Genomic DNA, 22,194 nt, shown 5'->3' with positions numbered 1-22,194 from the left:
CTGGTTGCATTGACTCCGTGGTTAGCTTGCTGGCGTGCATGTTATCTTACCTGTTCAGACATGGTTATTTGGAGTTGGTAATCAGTAAGTTTATATCCCATTTATCTGAAATTGATACCCTGTGTGTATCTATAAGAAAGTATCTCACTGCATGTCCCTTTATGATTTAAATGTTTCAGCTAACAAACAAAAATGTGACTTAAAATTACAAAAGCCTGGCAATTTGGAGATAATATGGTTAATGTAAAGCAGTACAAAAAATTACCTCCTTTATGGAGTGAGGTGGAGATTGTTCATTTTTTTCTGAGCAGCCTATTACCCTCTAGACGTCTAATTCACGTCCCTTGCCAGATTTGAGGAAGCTTGTGCCATTTTTTTCTTTTTAGGCATTTCTGACTTACAAAAATTATAGACCACTGTATAGTTGAGTTGAGTTTGAGTTGTTCTGATGTCGTTTCTTTTTGAGGTATGCCTGAAATTTCGGGGAAATTAAGGTGGGAGCTAAGATGCTTGCTAAGCTGACACATTTTCCGAGCCTACAGTCCAAACTGTTTTTGTCCAAAACAAGAAGACTTAAAAGTCTGACTGCGAGAGAGGAACAATTTGAATTTCACTGGGGAAGTGCAGAGGGAGAAAGGGGAATTTTAATATCACCGGATCCTTAAGTCCGATATTTGCAGCCAGCCAGAGTCTCCTTGTGTCTTCCAGCAGCTGCAGTGGAGTTGACAGACCCCCAGTATAAACCTCGTGGGTGCACCCATCTGCTGTGAATATTAGAATCAATCCCAAAGATGTTAATTCAGGGGCAACACGAATTTACAAAGAGTTTGCTAAACCACATCCATCCTTGGGAACATCCATCGCGGGAAGGCCCTGTCCTACAGTCACAGAGTTCACTGCTGCTCTTGATTGCGGTGGGAGAAGTGAAACAGGGCTGAGAGGTTCCTGGGCCAGGAGGTCTGCAGGAATTCCCAGCCCTTGCCTGGGACTGCTTCGCTGCGTTGTGTTGTGTCTGCTCGCTCCAGCCCCGTAACCTACTTTTGCTAGTGGGCCCTAACAAAGAAGAGAATCTGCATATTAATACACAGAGCAGCCTGGAGCCATAATACTTTCTAGAAGAAAATTAGCCTACGGCCTGTTGGGGGATGCCAGGGGAAGCAGTGGCTCTGTTTGCCTGTCCCTGGTCTCTCCTCTCCACAAGAAGGGCCCTTGGCATGACTCCTCCGGGGGGTGCGGTGCCGCAGAACCCCTGGCCAGGCAGGGAGACGGGGTGGGGGACCCTTCTTGGTGCTGCTGTCGTGGTGGGACAGGAGAGAGAAGGCAGTGCAAGATGCTTCAGCTGTAAGGGGTAGAAAGGAGGGTGTTTGAGTTGGGAAATGATACTGTAATATACTAGGACCTGTAAATCCGAAATAATGGGTAATTTTGTGAAGTCAGGGGTTTTTATTAGCACTATTGAGCGGTGCAGAAATACAACTGTATGGACCAGTTGGAAAATGTGTTCCTTATATGGAAAGATAGCAATTTCTAGATTAGATCTGTGGGAGGTGATAAGCCAGGCATGGGTTTAAGCCATTGCTGAGCCTGTACTGCTTTGAATCTGTGCCATATGCTAGGACTCACCTGTGTTAAATCAATAAAAATAATCAATTTTTATTCTGGAATGAAACCAGCAGCAGTCTAAGCGTTGACCTCCATGTGAAGAGGTGAGATTTTTAGAAGAGACGTCAGCTCGACGCAAGTTACTCTCTGGTCGTGTACCTAAGTGCTGAGCTGCTTTGAGATAGATCACCTTGCTCCGATGATACTGAACAAAGAGCAGCTGATGCCTCCCGAGTGCCTGCTTGTAGTGATGAATAAAAATAGGTGGCTTGTATAGACATTGCTCTCGAAACTCTTAGGTGGTTTGAGGCTGCGTTTAGAAACGCAAGGTGCCAGCTGCCGAGAGCATTGGACGTGAGAAGAGCCGAGCAGAAGCTGCCAAGCTTATAAGTCGATGAAAACTTTTCTTAGCCTTAATTGTTTGGCAAGGTTTGCTTCTGGTTTTGGGGCAATCGATTTGTTCTGTCAGAATATAAAGTTAGGTTTCAGTGAGAGCCAAAACAGATGAGATTTAAAGAAATGTCATTTTCTTTTTTGACTTCGGTCAATGATTTGAAATGGTCAAGTATCTTTTTCTGTACTGTCGTAACAAATCAGCAGACATGAAAAAACCTTGCATAACTCTGCTCTTTCCTTAAGCCTAGCTGCCATTCAAGAACAGTTTTACATCCCATATGATAACGAATACTGTGTTTTGAAAAGAAAGCAGGTGGCTACCGTCACGGAAGGCAAAGACACTTAGTATGTTGGTAGGGACTTAACTCAGAGGCCTCAGCTTTGAAAAATGTGTTTTGTAAGATGAAAGCGTGTCAAAAGTATAACATTGAATTTGAAAACATTAAAGGACTTGATGAATATTTTTTTTCTCCGTATGTATTTCACAATAAAAAGTAGGTGTTAAGATTATACAGGTAGAAAATATGCATGATCAGATTGCCTTAACACATTAACATTAACAGTATTTGTAGGTTTATCTTTTTTGTCAGTTCCTTCTGTCTGTCTCTCTTTTCTTTGTCTTATTTGTCTTAGGATGGTAGAAGATGTGATGTCTGTATGTTCTCTGTTGTAAGTAATTCTAAGCTAACAATTCGTTTCCTCTTTGATTTATGGGCTTTTTAATTTTACTCATTTATTTTGCAGCATGATCAGTTATGATTCAGCATGAAGCTTTTATGTTAACTATTTCACTCCACTGGCACATATGAAAGCTATTTTAAGTAAAATGCCTTGCTGTGAATGAGTTTGAGGAATCTATTGCCTCGTTATCTGTTTGCCTATCAAAGAAGATCCTCTTTTAAAAACTATATAGATTTTGTATCCTTGAGCTAAAATGTGAACATTTTATTTCTACCATTGTAAAACAACATTGTACAATCATTTTTTCATAAATACTGCATAAAGTGTTTCTCCTTCTTAAAGGAATAAGTTATTCTAATTACTTCTAGCATCATAACTAGGTAATTAGTAGCGTCGAACACACCAATATTCAGCTGTCCAATTTATTTTCCCCTCTAGATGTGGTATTGATTTGCCCTCTACCGATTGAAACCCACCATTATAATTTCTAGTGTTGATCTTGCCATTCATTGATCAGGGATGAGCTGGTGGGCAATAATTTTTGCATCTCAGTTCAAACATTAATTCTTTATTGCTGAGTTTGGTATGATATTTTTCTCCCTCTTCTAGTTAGCAGCAAAAATATGTTTGAATAGCTCTGGCAATATGCATCAAAAGAACAGGTGGATAATTAATTGGTTTATTTCCTTGTCAGAAAATATTTTTAACCAATTATGAATAAACATAAAGGCAACATTCGTAATTATACACCAGGACATAATGTTTATTCTTCATTCCTTTTGCCTGATTGAAACCTCTGGGATTTTGAAGGGCTACAGTGTCGGTGCTCCCAGTCTGCACTGTGAGCTGTCAGGGGAACTGGAAGCAGAATTGCCATATATGCTGTTGTATTTGTTTTAAAGAGGGAGGCGGTCTGGTGTGCACATTTGTAACGATAGAGCTTTGTTCTGGTGTCTTGGGTACAGCATCTGTCTCAGCTGTTTTTATGTAGTTCATCCAAAACGTACCATTTTTTTCCTTAATGATTTATGATGGGGTCATTGGAGCTTACTGCCTAAGTTTATCACAGTTTTAATTCTCATTTAAAGACGTGTTTTAGACCTAATTTTCAGATGGGAAATTGAAGCAGACAGAAGCTAAATAATTTGCTTAAGGCCACTGAGGATGTCTGCGGTGGAGCAGGGATTTGAATTGCAACCAAGCAGCAGCTCCGTTCTGTAAATGTGTCGGTAGTTGGCATGAAAAATATGGCAATCCTGCTTTTCTCAGCTTTTGGGGAATTGAGGCCTGTTCCGAGTGCATGACAAGAATGTGTACCTATGGCATGTTTCTCTGTGGTGCTGCTGCCTAATGGATGGGATTTTCAAGCAGAAGGGCTTACAGAGGTTGCATTGTCTGTGGCTGTCTCTTGTGAAGTGTGAAATGACCCGATTCTTGCTGGTATTGCCATATTAACTGTTTTAACTTTATTTTCAGTGATACATTTAGGGTGAAAAAATCACCAAAAAGATCCCCACTATCTGATCCTCCTTCTCAGGTAAAGTACTGCCTGATTTTGATGTATGTAATTTGTGTTCTTGTAGAGGCAAAAGAGGGAAATTTCATTTATTAATTTGTAGAATTGTACATTTAATAATAGAAGAGGGTTTTGTAAAGGATATAAGCATATTGGTGTTCAAGTATAGCACACTGGGCTATAATCATAAGGTATTAAACTTTTGGTCTCTAGAAGCATGTATACAAGGTATATTAGATCTAGTACTTGCTCTGGGAATTCCAGTTAGACTATTAGTGCGTTAGATTTTGGAAAGTCCTGTGTTACAATGGAGCGACAATATGAATAAATATCTTCAATCAGTTGTCTGAAAAACTAGACGTAACTAGCTACCATGGAATTTTTAGATTAGAAGGTAAGAAACTAAATGCATCAAACTGGTGGGCTGGAAGGGAAATAGAAATAAAACAAGTGGGCTGATCTACCAGGAACATGTGCTTGGATGGTTTTATTCCTTGTTGTAAACTGCCAGCAGGTGGTTTTCTTGGAAGAGAAGTTAACAAAAGCTGTTCTGCCTACAAAGGCCTGAGCGCTTTGATGTGGCACAGCTCCTTCCATGCTGCTGTTCGTCTTCCTGTTATCCGTCCTTCCCTTTTATTTGTGCTGCTGACAGCCTAGAAGTGAGGAAAGGGTTCACGACCTTGCAGACCTACGGAGGCTTGCTCCCATGAGGGAAGCGTGAAAAGTCAGTTTTGGTAGTCAAAGACTTCAGTCGTGGGTGATGTGTGCCACTTATGTCAAGTGCCTAAGAGATTTAAACGGCTCTGGATTTTCTTTCTTTCGTGTTATCAAGGCAGCTTTGCAATGCAAGTGTTTATCATCAAAGAGTTTAGTTACACTGTGACAACTTGCTGCTAGTAGAGTTCTAAATGAAGTACTTTAATATTTTTCATTAAGTATTTTTATACAGAGCTGTAGTAAAGAGTACGGAATTAAAAATCGTGCAGAGGAATTTAGGGACTTGACTATTCAATGTGTTAATGAACGATAATAGAATTAATTGGCGCTTGTTTTCTGCAGGATCCCACTCCGCTGCCTACTCCAGAAACACCTCCTGTCATATCCACGGTGGTTCATGCGACAGATGAGGAGAAATTGGCATCTTCGGTGACCAGTCAGAAATGGACCTGCATGACTGTGGACCTGAACACGGATAAACAGGATTACCCACAACCGTCTGATCTGTCTACGTTTGTAAATGAGACTAAATTCAGCTCTCCTACAGAGGGTATGCTTTATAAAGGACTGTCTGCATCCAGCTAATGTTATATATACTGAGAGGGGGTTTGGTTTGTTTGAGAATATTGGCATATACTTTGCTGAATGCAAACTATATTATTTGGGAACCCTAAAAAATGATGCTCTTTGGACCAGTCTGGGGAACTTGATAATTATGGGGAGCTGAATGTATGACCCCCATAATCCCCCCTTGAGTTTTCAAGAAAGAGTAGAGAAGAAGCTTAAAGAAAAGGAAAGGGGCCTTCAGAGAAAGGCTTTTGCTTCCTTTGTATGGTTAATTGTGGACAGGCTCTCGTCTTCTGTGCGTGCTACCTGTTCTCTCTGTGCCTTCACGGGAGACGGGGGTCTGATACCGCTCTCGGTTAGTGCTCTTGGATCCAGAGTCACTGAACTACTGATTTTGCCTGAGCCTGTTCCTCTAACCTGAATGGGAGAAGGTCCCAGGTTAAAATTCTTCTCAAAGTTTGTGTATTGCATTAAGATCCTTAACATGCCACCTCTCCTCCAGGTTCCTAGGATCCAGGTATCGTTATGCATAAAAATGTCCAGGATATTCCCTGCATGAGATAGTTACCGTTCACATGCCAGACAAAATTTCCTTCTAGATAAGCTTATTAAGATTTTTCCTGTCGTACCTTCCTGTAAGCAGTTGTGAGCTAAAGCTGGAAGTTTCTGTTGAGAACTATCATTCCAGGTCTGTGGAATGTGGAAGAGACAGAATTTAGAAAATTTTGTGTGTGGCCTTCCTTGGGGTTACCAGAGGGAATACTGCCTTGCAACATCTGCTCCGCGGGCAGATTTTCAGTGTCGTGGGTGGGAAGAATTTATGAGTTTAACTTGGCTTAAACTTTTTCGTATTGGTCAGAATTTATTTTTTTCCCCTAAGCTTTCAACCCGTGTCCCAGTCTACCATTAAAGCTACTTTATGCCGTATTAGACTGGGTCTGAGGAGTTTTTGCCTAATTAAGAACTGCTAAGCTTTTAGGTCAAATGTGTTTGACATTAAAAGGCATGAATAATCACAGTGGTTTTAATGGGATTGCACATGTTCATATGCACATGCTTATATGTTTGTGTGGCCTGGGCTTTTTGGAAATCTGTTGAGTCTTCCATTCAGATAAGTATTTCAGTCTGGATAAATCCATTTGACTTCATTGTCAAATTATAAATTTTAGACATTGGCTTGACTTCATTTGTATTAAAAAAAAAATAATTTAAAGAAATATTTTTTAGAAAATAAGCCCCCCAAATCTGAGAAAATGGAAATTATACGGAAGGAAATGGAACAAAAGAATAGTGAGAGATACTCTAAGGCAATCACTTTAGCTATCAAAGTGGGTAGAAGAAAGTGAGCAAAGCTTCTAATTAAATGCTAATTGTCTTGTCTCATGTGTGCTGCATGGTATAGTTGGAGTTTCAGATTACATGCTAATTATAATCAACAATGCTTCCGCTTTTCAGATCTCTTAAAAATAATAATTTTTTTCCCTTGACATTCGTGCTCCTGTGGCATTGAGAAATTTTTGAGTGATTCCAGGGCTGTTTCTCAGTGCGAATATTTTTACCCCTCCCAGATACTACTATGAGTGTTATCCTGTAACCTAACACTGCTTTTGTACAGATACAGCCCAACTACTGAGTCAGCCGATACATCCAGCTCTCATCTGTTGCATGCGCTGCTTGTAACTGCTGCCATTTTCGTGTTGCACAGACCAGAAATAAGCAGTAATTATTAGCAGAAAATTCTGATGTAATCTTGCAGCTATTTGTAGGAGGAGTTGGAGGACATCACTTAGTAAGTCTGCCGTATGTCTTTATAAAAGATAATTATCTTACTTCATGGGATATCCTGGGCATTTGGAGATTTTGAATATATAGAGATAACCAGAGCCTAAGATTTTGGAGGGGAGATAGTGTCTTAGAGGAGATACCTAGCAGAGGAGAGAGTATCTAATTATGCTGGAAACTCCTGAGAGCAATGAGACGAAATAAACTGCATTTAGCAAGCCATGTTATTCCTTTTGTTTCTAGTTGAAGTATTCCCATGTGTGTTCTGCCTTAAATCAGTAAGGTTAAATACGTGTTGTCCCAAAAGTCAGTTTGGATTGCAATTGCAAAGCCGCTGCTAGCCCTGCAAGGCGGATGGAAGATCCCTGCCGGCTGTGCCAGCAGAGGACAGTGCCGGTACGTCTCCTGCCCGTCTCCTGCCCAGGAGCATGCTTGCACGCTCGCTCACTGATCGCTCTCTGGGGTCGTAAAGCTGCCCCATAAACATTCGTGATGCACCTCACTGGGCTACGTGGAGATAAATGAAGTACAGAAAGGCAGCTGCTAAACACTGGATGCTGTTGTCTGGTATTTTGTGCTTTTTCCTGCAATGCTGCATCCAGGAGGTGGTTTGAATCTCGTCGTTTCAGTTTTGTTTCTGCTTTCACTAGGAAGAAGTTTGTAGCTGATATCAGGAGGTTGTCTATCTTCCTTGGCTCCCTATTACCATTAAAACATATGGTGCTAGGAATTTAAATGTGAGAAGCCTGCTATTGTAGCATTCTCTTCACTTAGATGTTTTGCTATTAATACCTCCCACGTGTCAGGTACTGAGAGTTTGTGGCTGTTCCTCTTCAGTGGTTGTTTGACAAAATACATAGACTTGTGGAATTACAGTGCTTGTACTCTATGGTGCTATTTTTTATTATAAAAAAATTTGGAGCATTGTAAACTCACACTGCACTCTTTGAAACTTTTTTTTTTAACAGAACAGGTAAGAGATTACTGTTAGGGTCGGTTTGTTTTTAAAGAACAAACATTTTAATGATGGTTACCATCTTCCTGCTACAACCTCTACTTTTGAGAAGCTGCCCAAATCCAGAAGAATTTTAGCACATACTTTTATTGTAATGTAAATGCTAGTGTGCCATTCATTAGGACTTACTTATCTATAAAGGAAATGAAATTGTACAAGTGGCTTAATGAATTAACTCATGGAAGCAGAGTAAAATGCAGCACTAGGACAAATTAATGATGTTTTTAATTTTTAAATTAAGGTGTCGGTGAACAAAGTCTTTGCTTATATTTGGGTGCAGGAAGGTATGCTCTCTTTTCCATTTTGCTGTGTTTTATCTGTCTGCCTCTGTATCTGCTCACTACTGGGTGACCATGGATTGGAAAGAAATACGGGTTGTTCCCTCCAGTGTAATTAGGAGATTAGAAGTAGAGAAGCAGTGAAGATTTGCATTTTTATTAGGGTTTAGATTTAGGGTTCTTCATAAATCTTCCTGCCTTAGGCTTTTCCTCTGTAACTAAAATGTGCAAACAGCCCAGTAAGCTGGGCTGTTGTGTCACCCCTTGTTCATGAGCATAGAGGGGGTTTATGTATCTTTTTATCTTAAGTGATGCCATGGTAGTCCTTCTTAATTAAGAACGGTGTGATAAACACTAAGAAATAGAAATTACTTCATTTCTCAACAGCTGTTAAAATCTATTTGTGTACATTAAAGGAAACTGGTATCAGCATTACCCACTGTTGAAAAATGCATTTTCTGTGGTAAGATAACATGATAGAGGAAAGTCATCTGTGCTCTGAAAGCGCTCTGAAACTTTGTTAATATTCTGGCCCCTGGGGCAGAATCTTCAGCAAATTGATAAGGCTGAAGTATTTCAGGCAAATGAATTTGCCTGAAATGTGTCATAGGCTCATTGTGGAAAATCAGTGAAAATTAGTGCACCTTCTGCTTTCTCTCTGTATATTCTATTAATACCTCATAGAAAAGTATTGAGCAGAATGGGAGTGGCCCTTGTAAATGAGAAGAGATCTCATTTACTTATGCAAAAATCATTTCATGGCATGTATTTAATGGCTTTTTTTTTGATTCTGTTGCAGAATTGGAATATGGCAACTCATATGAAATAGAATATATGGAGAAAATAGGCTCCTCTGTGCCTGTAAGTTCTCACGTCCATTTCCATTCATTTGCATTCCCTTGTCATAATATGCTATCCTGGTAATGCCATCAGCCTCACTACCCCTTAAATTAATTATAATCTACCTGCAGCAGATTTGCAAAACCAGTTCCTTTAAGTTGGCATAACTGGGGTAAATTTCATGCGCTTTGTTTTCCTATATCCTGGAGAACTTGTTCCATTTTATTGTTTTATTTTTAAGCTAGCGGCATAGTAGTTCTTTCTGGAGATTAAAAGCAAATCAGCATTTCCAGCAGCGTAGAGTACAAAGCTGTCTACATCAACTATTGAACGATTTTAAGAAACTGAGAGTAAAACTTGGAAGAAGATGGAGGGAATCAGGAGAGAATACAGAATGAATGTGAAATATGGAATGCAATACTATACATTATCAGTCATTTTGCCTTACTTCTATTTAATTCATGGATTTGATAGCTTGACAAGATCCAATGGGGGTATATCCACAGGGGAAGTTAGAAAAATCAAGCATGTATGTCAGGTGCTTAAACTGATGAGAATAACATTGGTTTCAATGAATATTTTAGTAACACTTTAAGTCAAGGGATGCCTCCTGCCTGACAGGACCAGAAATCTGATTAACCCCAAAGTGGCAGAAGAAGAGCCATTACAAAGAGTGAACTGTATAGGTTTTGTTCTTTAATGGCTTCTTCCTTAAAGGGATCATCTCGGTATTAGCATAGACTACATTACAGTCCTGTATTATTAGTTGTCTGTCAAGTCATTTGGTCACTTAAAGCTTCAGTGACCTGAATTAGCTTTAATGGAGAACGGTTGAGTTGCTTAACGAGTCTTTCTTTCCCTGTTGCCAGCAGGATGACAGCACCCCGAAGAAACAATCTTTATACCTAATGTTTGATGCACAGCATGAGAGCCCAGTCAAATCACCTCCCATGAGACTGTCTGATTCCACAACACCATGCTCAGGGTATGTCACTGCAAGCAAATTCAGCAATGGAAAAGGACGTCAGGGAAATGGGTTACCATCATAGCACATACACAGGCAATTCTTCCTCTCTCTGCCTCTGCATTGCTGAGTTGTTTGTTTAAAAATAGATTCCCATCTGTGTACACATATGATAGAGAATAGAGGGCAAAGATACAGAAGTTTTATAATGGGAAAGAATAAGGACATATATTTTTCCTTCATATTCTTACTAAATAGAGTCTCAGTGGCAACTGTTTCACTAGACTGTGGCTTCCTACTTACAGTTTTTTTCTCAGATACAGCGGTCATTTTCACGTGAATCTGGAAATCTCCTAATTGCAACTTTTCACTTGGCCTTTCCTAGATCTATTTTCTGAACAAGGAATCTATTTCATAAGAACAGGATGTGGGGGTTGTATTTACTTCCAAAAATTTTGCTTGTTAAGGACATCTGTTCTTGTTAGTAAAAGTTTTTTCTGGGGAGAGATGTAGGTCACAATGAGGAAGGGGTAAAAAGGCAAGTGAGAAATATTTAAGGAATGTGCATAACATTTCTGGTAGAACTGGCTTTATTTAGATGACTCTGGTGCATTGCTTTGAAAGGCTATTGCAAAGTGTTATGAGATATAATGATATAAAGTTGACTTGAAACAATGTGTCTGTATATATATATATATGCACACATACATGAAAGTAATGAAGAGGACTTCCTTAGCTGTTACCAGAAGCAGAATTGCAAGGGCCTTGTGCTCCACCCTGAAAGCGTGTACACAATCTTTTTGCAGGTCAAGTTTTGAAGACCCTGAAACCCAGCAATCCTCTGGAATGAAAATACAACATCCAGCTGCCCGAGTCCTAGCTGCCAGCCAAGAGGCACACTTACAGTCACCTGACAAATCAAAGCAGAAAGACCTAGAGCCCATGACCCTAGGAACAACTCCAGAGGCTATTGAAATAGTGAGTAATCTATAATAAGAGTTTAGGAATCATTTTCCTGCAGAAATTTCTCATGTCATAGGTAGCAAAGGTGCATCTTGAAAGTAGAGTGAAACTCACGCTGAAACTTAAAGATCTTGGTAGAAGCGTGTGGTAGGACCTAAATGAGGGAGGTGGATTGATGGAACTGATGGAATTCAGAGGAATTTTCTGAATTCCTAACATAGCTTAACATGTTCTTGTGATAACTTATTCCAAGTTGATACTTTGAAGTCCTTTTTTTCTCACACAGGCCTTTTTACACTGTGCTTTAACCCAATATTTGAAGAAATATTTTATATATAAAATAAGGGGGTTTATATAAACATAAAGACATGATGTGTTCTGTTGCATGTGCTGTGAAATTTCAAAATTTTGTTGGTAAAGAACAGGTCCCCTTTCACATTTTAGTATAAACTGTTAACTGTGTTGTTGTCATCTGATACCGATAATGTAAGATTCACTTTTTTGATCGTTAGAACTCAGTCCAGCTTCCAGTTAAGTCACTTTTTTCAGTGGCTTCTCTGGATTGGATTTGAATTAGTGATGAGCCCTTGCTTGCTTCCAGCCTGCGCTGCATACAGATTTTAGAGTATTGGCTCTCAAATTCATAAAGGTTCCCTCAAGGCCTCCACTCTTCGAGGCAAACTTGTTTCACAAACGCCTACAGCACTAGGCATGCTAAGCTATATGACAATACATTTACTGAGGAGTCAAAATAAGAAGCAGCTCACTTTAATACGATGCTTAATTTATATTAATAATGCTGTTGATACCATCTCACAAAACATTTTTTATGAGCTTGAATACTGTTCTCACTGCAGGGAGTCTTGGGTACTCAAATCCCAGAGGTCTTGTTTTTGTCATTCTAATTCTGTCCATCCTCATATTGTGTATTTATCCTGAGCGTATTATAATTGTGAACATCACTTAGTTTATCCCCAGTAAGCAGCAAAAGACTTTGTAAAGACTGCAAAAAGAGTCTTGCTGATGTTCCCCTCATTTTTTGTGATCTTCAAAGCTTTTGGACTGCCTTATTGATGCCTGAACAGAACATAAGCTATTGTATGAACAAAACGTATGGTAACTGTTTGAAAACTATTGTGGAAGTATCAAGAGTGGGCTGTGGTCCATGGTTTGAAAGCCGTTGCTTTAGAGGTCCTAATATTACTTACTTCCTGTTAGTCTTGGAAAATTTACTCAGCTTTTAAATTAGGAAGAATTGTTCTTGGTGTTTGTCTGTTTCATGAATCATGTATTCAAAAGTAATCTTCAGGGGGGCATGGAATTACTAGGAATCAAAGAAAGACAAGGGGTAATGGCTTTGAACTGAAAGATGGGAGATTTAGATTAGATATAAGGAAGAAATTCTTCGCTAAGAGGGTGCTGAGGCACTGGAAGAGGCTGCCCAGAGAAGCTGTGGATGCCCCTTCGCTGGAGGTGTCCAAGGCCAGGCTGGATGGGGCTTTGAGCAACCTGGTCTAGTGGAAGGTGTCCCTGCCCATGGGAGGGGGGTTGGAACCAGATGATCTTTAAGGTCCCTTCCAACCCAAACCGTTCTATGATTCTGTGATTTGCAGACAGGTATGTTGCTTTTGGCCTGAACTACCTGGACAAAATCTCTGTTGCTTATTCTATATCCTCCTTACCCTTCAGACTTCTCCTGAAGACTCCTTTGTCTCTGCTGATGCTCTTCTCAATAGGATATCTAAGAAAACCTCAATATGTGATCAACCTGAATATCTAGATCCTGACTTAGCAGAAAAGAACCCCCCAGTATTTGCTCAGAAACTTCAGGTTTGTAGCAGAAATATAAATGTCGCTTTTCTTTAAGTTTGTCTATACACAGATAGAGGAATGCTTTGCCTCATCTGAAAGGGGTGGGGGAAGGCTTGGAGGGGTGGTGGGAAAGAAGCAAAATAATGATTTGATTCTTTCCAAAGTAACTTTGGCCTTTCAGGAACTTAAGGAACAGAGATATTTTAATTTAATTCTTATAGTACATAAAGATAAACTTAAATTTCTTCAACACTTTCAGCTATCCTATACCACTGATGTATATATTTTTCAGAAGTCTTTATAAAGCAAATCTTTTAAGCTTGACCACAGGACTTGATGTGTGGAGAGTTGTCTTGACACCTGGCCTTAGTAGGTCTGTATGCATAGATTTATTTTTGGAGATTTCGGCCCTAATTCTGCTGAAATGAAAATTAGGCTTTGTTTTTCTGGTAATCTATCTAATGTGTAATTTGGCATGGCTTCTTCTAGGAAAAGCAAATTTATCTGCACAGCAGTTCTGTATGTCAGGATATATTTTCTAGAATATTTATAGTGAAACTTTAAAACAGCAAAAGTTGAATTGAAAGCAGCAGCTGGCATAAATTCACATAAAATGAAAACAAAAGGAGAGGAGTCTGTGAAAAACAGCTTTAGCTTCGGAAAACATTTATTTTACCCAAAGTGTTGTTCATACTTACTGCCTAATAAAAATTGTTTGTCTATACAGCTACCTCAAAACTAACCAAAAACGGGAGTTTTGTACCAATGTTCTAGTCATGAAAGGAATATGGGATGTGTTTGTCACCCAGGAATGGTCAGAGTTATACATTAAAACATAACATTCCATTTTTGAATGTGTTAAACATTTTTGCTATGTTCTTAATACATTTCTTTCTGTGGATTGCTCACAACCAAACACTTGACAGGAGGAGTTAGAGTTTGCTGCAATGAGGATAGAAGCACTGAAGTTAGCCAGGCAGATTACCCTGTCTTCTTTCTGCTCCGAGGTATCCGTTTTGTGCCTGCCATGTGTGTGTGAGTGTGCACAGACTAAGAAACCGAGTGCTGCTTTTTCTTTAACAAGGTAACTAAGGCTCTCAGAGTGCAGTGCTAAGCTGTGCGCGCCTACCTCAGTGTGACACGGAAGAGCATGCTGAAAGCAGTACCGCACACGGAAATGCTGTCGCCCGCTCCACTTACAGAGTACCGCTACATCCAAAGTAACAAAAGGCAAATTTGAAGGCTAGAAGCAGGCACATACTTTTCCCAGGAGACAAATTCTGCAATCAGGTGGCCATTTGTCTTCTGTCTACAGCAAGATTTGTCCTAAAATGTTTGATGGCAAAACAATACCAAACCTGCTTCTTATAAAGATGCTATAGATTCTGACTGTAGGGGCATTTTGCCTTTTGTCGGTATTTTCAGCTTGAAATCAGACACCTTGACCCTGAAAGTTCAGAGTTGAGAAGTTCAATCAACCCTGCCTTCAGGCTTCTGTAAAAAGGGACTACAGCAGGCTTGGAAGGGCTGTAGAGCTCCCAAGTAAAAAAGGCCTCCCAACACAATGTGTGTTTATTCATGAAGATCTAAAGCTTTTTTTTTATTGCTACTTCTATGTTGTGCTGGCTAGTGCCTCCTCGGAGTGATGCTTTGCACTGCTCTAGGGATGCACGTGGTCCTTGCTGTGTTTGGAACGGGACAGAAAAGCTCACTCTGATGCACTGGGTTTGGTGGTTAGCCAGTTGTGCAGCCAGTTTATGATGCCCTTCGTGGCGCTTTTAACAAAAAAGTCAAGGCAAAAATGTTAGTGGCTTTCTTGGGAGGTGGTATCAGCTGAAGGGGATGCCGATGGGATGGCAGTGTCTTGCTGCAGTGAGACATTTTATTCCAGATGAGGAGAATGTGCCTCTGACTTTCTTCTCTGGTGATCTTTCTCTTCTTATACCGTTCATTAATAAGTCAGTGCAAAGTCTTTTGCCTCGTTCTGTATCATCTTGAGTTCACCGCATCGTAACTGAATCGCATGCGAAACATGCACAGTTTACAAGTTTTATAACAATTATACCTGTAAGCACAATTCAATTACGATGCGGTGCGAACCATTTGAGCTGGTTATAGGGTAGAATTTCTCGATGCTCTGAAGATCAGTCATAGAGTAGCTAGTTCATAAAAGTAAAGATTTTTTTTTTAGATTAACTGTACTTTTTTAAAAAGATAATGATCATATTTGATCATATTTGCTTACCTTAAATAGCCCACAAGCCAGCTGTTTCCATAGTGCACATAAACTTATCGAAGTCAACTCATTCTGTGCAGATTTATGGGTATTTTAAAGTATGTGGCTAGAATCTTTCATTTAATCAAGAGAAACGTGCCGTTGTCTTCATTAGAAACCAAGATTAACCTTCTAATTAAAGGAGTGAAAAAATAAATAGCATTTTCCTGCTTGAGTACTAGCCTGTGTGTGACTGTGTCCCCTTGCTCCGGTGCCCTGAGTGGCAGAAGAGGGTGAGGTGGGATCCTCTCTAGATCCTCTCTACCTCCTTGTTCTCTCTCTACCTCCTTGTCCTCCCAGCGCTTTGCTGCAACATGCAGCAGGCAGGCTCTCCAGCACCTGGAAACACTCGAGATGAAATGCGTAATAGTACCTAGATGCTCTTCACAGGTTATACAAAAAACTTCTCTTAGACATCTGCATTTTTGCTACTGGCCAGCAATTCAGAAACTCACAAATTGGACTATTTCAGACGTCAGAGAATAGGTTGGTATGTTGGTGAATTCTTGTGTACTACCCAGGGAAGATTCTGAGCTGCAAGAATGTTATAGTATGTACTTGATTACATGGAGTTATATTTTAAAGATGCTTTTTAACATCATTACAGCATTTTCTTTTATATAGAACAAGTTTATGAACTCCTTAGAAATGGGGAATGGTTTTCATGTGAATTTTTAGATAATGCCATTAATATGTATAACAAAGATAGCAAAAACGATAAGCGGAGACGAGGAGAGAAAGAAAAGCAAAACTCTGCCCTCTGACAGAGAACCGGTAGCATTTTGACATTCACAAAGCCCCATGTTGGTCCAGTCATAGGAATGCTTTTAGCTCAATACTGTGGGTGTCACGTTAGGCTGGGAAGGACTTTTGTCCTTGCATGACTTCACTATTTCAGTGGGAGGTTGCTGATGTTAAATTAGCCTGTGATGACAACCCTTGTGACCTACAGTGACTGGTGGCCTGGATTAAGTATAATAGGATCCGCCAGACGACTGCAGTGACTTAAATTCGGATGCTAACTGGCAGAATTCCTTTCTGGTTGGCTGGCCTCAGTTCTTTTCTTAATGTTGTATAATTACATTTAACATTTGCTAAACCATTACAGGATGAGGTAACAAGAATAGGCTGCTAAATAAAAACACAAGCACTTGTTATGGCAAGCTAGGTCACGTAAAATAAAGATTAAATACAAGCATTTTCTGCTAGTACTAGGACTGCAAATAAGGATGTGCAGTTTGTTGTTCTCAGACAGAGGGAAGTTATTTGGCCACTCCCAGGCTTCTTGTCACAGACTTCAACAACAGCAGGACTAGTCATCTATTTTTACCTTTCCAAAATTTCTATCTTCCAGCGTTGAGATGAATTAGTTCTTCTCTATTAAACAGTCTCCATTAGGATCTCCTGTGGCCATTTTTTTATAGGTGCAACTTGAACGGAAAGCCAATAGGGTTTGTGTCCACCACCCTACAGATGCTGAGGCGATGTAGAGTTGAGAGTTGAAATAAGATTCATGGAAAGGAGAGAAACTGTAAGGAAAGGCATCGGCACAGATGGGATTAGTGCATCGCAGCTTTGGGGGCTCTCCTGGTAGCGAAGGAGGAATATTTCCTTCAAACAGGCATACCTTTTTTTCTAGTAAAACTTTACAAGCAGAGAACTTATGCTTGGATTTTACTTGCTTTTCAATATATTTGCAAGCACAAATAGGTCTTGTTTTGCCTCCATTGACCTGTCTGCACACACCTCAATTAGTTAAAAGAGTAGATCATTTGATACGCACCCAAGCAGTATTTGAATGCTTGTAAAGGGCAAGCTGATTTTCAGCAGGGCCAAATACCTATTCCCCTAAACAGTACGATAAAAACTAGTTTTCATTTTCATTGCAGTGCCTTTCTCTGTTTTCTTCCACTTTGACCTTCTTGAAGCGAGGTAACTGCAGCTGGTTAATCAATGTGCATTTATTCCCTTTCTGGTCAGATATCTGGTTTCTGTGAAAGATGCTGGGAAGAGAAGAGGAAGTGCCCTGGGCTCTCAAATATTTACACTAAGATTGCAGTGACCTACATTTAGTAGTAATTCCCCTGCAGACTAATCTTTCTGTGCGAGGTTCAGTGACTTATAAATCCCTACGCTTATTATTACCCCAATTAACTGCTTACCTTCTCAGCAGTTAGGTGTTGAACTTAAAGCATTGACAGAGTTATTTTGGGTAATACCACCATGCTGTTGGTCAGGCTATATTATTTTCTTAGAATAGGAATATTTGGAGGCAGCAAATGAGAGTTACTGAATTGTACGTCAGTTTGGAGATGTGTAAAATTGGCTTTTGAAATAAAACCACGAGGACTTTTACTGGTTGCTGCTGCCAAAGAGAGAACCCAGCAGCCCGGCGGGGACTCGTGTGAAGTGTTTCCAGAGTTAGGACAATACTGGTTGGACCACTCCTGCAAGCATTTCTGCTCAATGGTTAAATTCCAAGAGTTTTTACAACAGTTTTTGGAAATTTTAAGTTGTTTTGCATGTCATTATTACTATTCTTTTGTACAATTTACTCAAATGCAAGAGAGAACCAGAGAAAACATAATTATACTAGTGAGGTGTTGAGCACTATATAAAAAAATATGCATAAGTATGTATTAAATGCTTTAAATGTTCTTTTTTCATTAAAAATTTTCATCATCCCAGCAGTTACTTGGGCACGTTTTTATATGAGCTTGAGGAAATTTCTGTTTCTCTTGCCACAATTAATATTTTCCAGCAATCTCTGTATGAGATCCAGCAAATTAAGCTGCAGGAGGCTTTTGAAATATGATACATACAGTTCACCAGATTGATCTTCAGGATGGTCTTTCTTTTGAGGGCAGCTTTGATGATCTAATGGCTCTTTTTTATCTCTCGATTTTTCTTGCCTTGTGTTTGAGGAGGAACTAAAGTACATTTTTTTGAAGTGAGGATACTGAGTCGAGCCAGCAGTAGTCTTATTTATTGGATGTTTTACCTTTACTGAGATCTGTGGACAGCACCATGTGTTTTTGTATTTATACATTTACATAGATGTCTGAACTTGTGTCCCAGATGTATTTTTCCCTGCAGAGTTGTTGTATATTGGGAGATACTTTCAAGAATATAGGCTGTGTAATTTTGATAGATCTTGTGATGCTTTTTGCTCAGGTAGGAGAATCCGCTGAATTTGAGGTTGCACCTCCTAATTATGTGGGAACTGATCATTATTTTGTGTGTTCATGGTTAAATGTAGCAAAAAAGAGAAGGGATGGCCTGCTCCATAAATGAAATAATAGTCAATTGACTCCCATGTTTAAAAATAAACAGAAAATACAGAGGAAATTAGTGAGAGTCTCTTATAAAAATAAAGATGCAGTATAGTGTTTTGTAAGTACTGTTTAGCTTATTCTTGCTCTAATTAAAATTTCTTGCCTAGTCTTTTAATGTTGCCGGTGTGGTTTCTTCATGTTGTCTACAGATGTGATACCCAGAACATCTAGTCCTATGTTTATCTCAAGTGAGCATTGTATGTAATTTTTAATACAGCTTCTTCAATAAGGAGTGATGTGAGAACTCAGAAGGGATTGCAACAAAATTAACAGTGCGTTTGGATTCTTTCTATTAGTCTAGGCTATGTGAGAAGAACTGTGAGCAAGTGAACAATGTATGGGATAGCATCTGACAAAGTTTCCTTTAACTGTGTTGAAACAAGAGCATGTGGTGTTGCAATTAATGAGGTCTGTTTGTGTGCACGTTGCGGAGAGGAGGACTGAGCCTTGATTCAGACTTTATCTATTCACTTTCACATTCCTGCGCTTCACGCAATAGAATGTGACTCTGCTATTTTACTTAAAAAAAGCAACAAAGACAACTAAAAGAACCCAACCCTCTTTTAAAATAGAATAAACCAAAATCTTTTCCTCTCTTTTGTGTGAAAAGCTCATTAAAAAAATCTTGATTACTACTCGTAATTATTGTAGGTAAAGCCTAAAGACTAAGGTGCTGCATTAGTGAATTTGAAGGAACAGAATATATCACTTTATGCACAAAGGTAACAAGTAAACTGGAAAAATATGTTATCCCCTTTTCAGCAGCAAGGAAGGGCTGTACCAGAAAAGCTGTACGTGAATATCCACTTCCATCAGCGGATGGAAAAAGGCATCGCTCAACCTGACTTCCCTCCCCACCTGTACAAACTGCGGGCCATGGTCCAGCCCTCTCTGTGGCTACGTGTGGCATCGTCTTAGAGACAATTTTAATTGTCATGAGAGCCCACTGAAAAACTCTGCTGCTGAATCTGCAGGTTAAATTTAAAAAAAAAAAATTCATTCCGTATTTTAAAATGCAGTTTTGATTAGCAAGTGTCATGTGTATACATACACGGTGAGAGAGGGATTTCTGGGCATTTCTGTCCTCACCACTGAAGTCAGTGTGTTTGAATGATCCGCACCACGTGAAGAATCTTCTTAGGTCACAGAAATTCAGGAGTTTCAGCCATACTCAGATACAAGATCTTTCCTATGAAACTTCTTTTGGTGGTAGGATTTCATATAAAGAGAAGGAGAAAGGAAAACACTTAATAAGTGCGAGAGCCCATCCCTGGTCAGGGCTAAGCCCGTCTTCCCCCCTGGTGCTCCCGAGGTGGGGCTCCCCTGAGAGTGCTCTGGGCAATGCGGGGGCCAGAGCGGGTCCTCAGCCCGGGGAGGGGAGCTGCTCTGGCTCTGTCTTGCAGAATTTTCCCGAGGACGATGTGGCCTGCGCCTGTGCAGCGTAGTCGTGAGGGTCCCAGCACTGCAGGGCTGGAGGGGGTCCCCTTTCTCCGCTCTGGAGCCTGGAAGCATAACAGAGCTCATAGAGATGCCTCCTACCGCTAACTTGCTCCCCTGTTTGGTTTCTATGAATGTTTCCTGTTTTAAAAAAAAAGTTTATTTTACTTTTTTGTGACATTTTGATTCTCCACCCTGTTTTAGTCCCGAGTTGTAAGGAAGCAGTGTTTTGGTGATAGCTGTGGTTTCTGTACTGTCTGCCCCTCTCCTCCCCGTCCCCAGTAATCCTGATTCCCTCGGCCAGTTCCCTGCATATCTAACAGAGGAGTGGAACATTAAACCCCAGCAGCAGGGACGCGGTCACCTCCACCCCCAAAATTATTTTGTGACCCACCAGCAGCTGAGAGAAGGAACATTTTGTTTCCCAGAGGGCCAGAGGCAGTACCCAGCCAGGCGGCCAGCACGTGCCGGCGAGGTGCAAAGCATAGGTAGGAGACACAGGGACATATAGCTGTGGTGGTGCATCTGCTGCAGAGCAGGCTCGGGGTTGCTACGGATGGTGTCTAAAAATGTGGCGTTTATTTAGTATCTTCCTAACTGTCTTTTATAATCTCCTTGGTTTTAATGTGCCGTAACTTGGGTTGTTTGTATCTAGAGTTGTTTGCCAGACATCTCATGCATCCCAGTGTTACCCACCTCTTTTTTGCTCTCTTCCTCATTTCACATGCTGCTCTCCTCCTGCGTTAATCTGGGCCACTGGCAGGAGCAAAATTGGCAGCTGCAGATAAAACCTCACTTAACTTACTAATCGCATGCTAAATACCAGTGGGGCAGCAACGTCACTTGTATATTCACACTTTTTATGTAATACCGTTTATGATAGATACAGTATATTGGCAGGTCAGACCTAAGAAAGTGAGCTGTCCTCTTGCTTCTGGTTTCTTGAACTATTTTTATGGAAGCAGAATTCCCCTTAACAAGCTCTCTGCCTCCAATTCTAATTTCCTCTGCTGACGTGCATTTCTTGTGGATGTTTTGATGAAATTTCTGCATCAGAAAGTAGTAAATTTTCTAATCTAGGACCTTAAAATATCGATGGCAAAGTGCTGTCTTTATTTTCTCTCTGTAAGTGTAATATAGCTCTCTTTGTGCTTACTATGGATCTTAAATGTATATTTTATGATTGCTAAATTCAAAGTTCCTTGTCAGTGTTATTGCTGTTATAATTTAGTAGTGCACAGGATTCTCGTCCTAGCGCAGGACCCTGGTGCCTAGCACTACACCCAGAAAACATATAAGCTAAACACATATTTAATGGTTCATTTCTTTGTATTTAAAAAAACAAACACACAGAGAGAACCTGCTATCCCGGCAGATGTTTCCATCTCTAAAAGTGCACTGTACTCCCGGATCGGCACCTCGGATGCAGAAAGCACCACGGGTCTTCTCTACCCCCAGCAAGACTTAGACTCTGCGCTACGACTCGCCAGAGCAGAGGTAATTTTCTTCAGAATTTGGAAAAGGAAATACCTGCCCCTTGTGGTTTCCTTCTTTCCTGTTTTCTCCCAAATGATTCATGTTATGAACACTTGTTCTATTCTTGAAACCATCCCCTGCCATGCTAAAGCCACACTAGAGGCTACCAAAGCAAAAGGCGCTACACTGTAAGTTTTACTTTTTTTGACATAGGTGAAAAGCAGATGTTATATGAAAATAAATCTTTATTGTTTTTAACCTCGAGTGTACTCTGTGCATCATGACAGTGCTATATAATTATGTAAAAATTGTAAGATGCTAGAAATAGGAATAAAATTATGTATTTTACAAAGCTACATATAAGATCAGTCTGGCTAATAATAACAAATAAAAATGGGTACAGTCTAGTGCTAGAGTATTCCAAACTTTATGATAGGTTGTGTGAAGGAAGGTAGCACAAGGGAACACAGTCCTTTGGGTATAAAATTTCATGGACAGTCAGCCCTAAATATGCGTGCAGAAGCAGTAGAACCCCCTT

General features: G+C 40.0%; 1 protein-coding gene across 1 annotated transcript in view; it reads left to right on the top strand.

Moving 5' to 3' along the window:
• TACC2 (transforming acidic coiled-coil containing protein 2) overlaps positions 1-22,194 on the top strand; it is a gene marked incomplete at its 5' end in the record, with an annotated part of 132,698 nt that overhangs the window by 95,611 nt on the left and 14,893 nt on the right. The window contains 8 exons of the mRNA XM_082309124.1: positions 4,156-4,216; positions 5,255-5,462; positions 9,354-9,415; positions 10,264-10,379; positions 11,165-11,336; positions 13,011-13,151; positions 14,060-14,140; positions 21,534-21,677. Of these exons, the coding sequence (XP_082165250.1) occupies positions 4,156-4,216; positions 5,255-5,462; positions 9,354-9,415; positions 10,264-10,379; positions 11,165-11,336; positions 13,011-13,151; positions 14,060-14,140; positions 21,534-21,677 (985 nt within the window). The remainder of the gene's footprint in view (positions 1-4,155; positions 4,217-5,254; positions 5,463-9,353; positions 9,416-10,263; positions 10,380-11,164; positions 11,337-13,010; positions 13,152-14,059; positions 14,141-21,533; positions 21,678-22,194) is intronic.

Source organism: Platalea leucorodia (genome assembly GCF_965183815.1).
Source record: "Platalea leucorodia genome assembly, chromosome: 4".
Classification (NCBI taxonomy): domain Eukaryota; kingdom Metazoa; phylum Chordata; class Aves; order Pelecaniformes; family Threskiornithidae; genus Platalea; species Platalea leucorodia.
The sequence above is the reverse complement of the archived record's forward strand: the minus strand, read 5'-3'. Positions and strand labels throughout refer to the sequence as shown.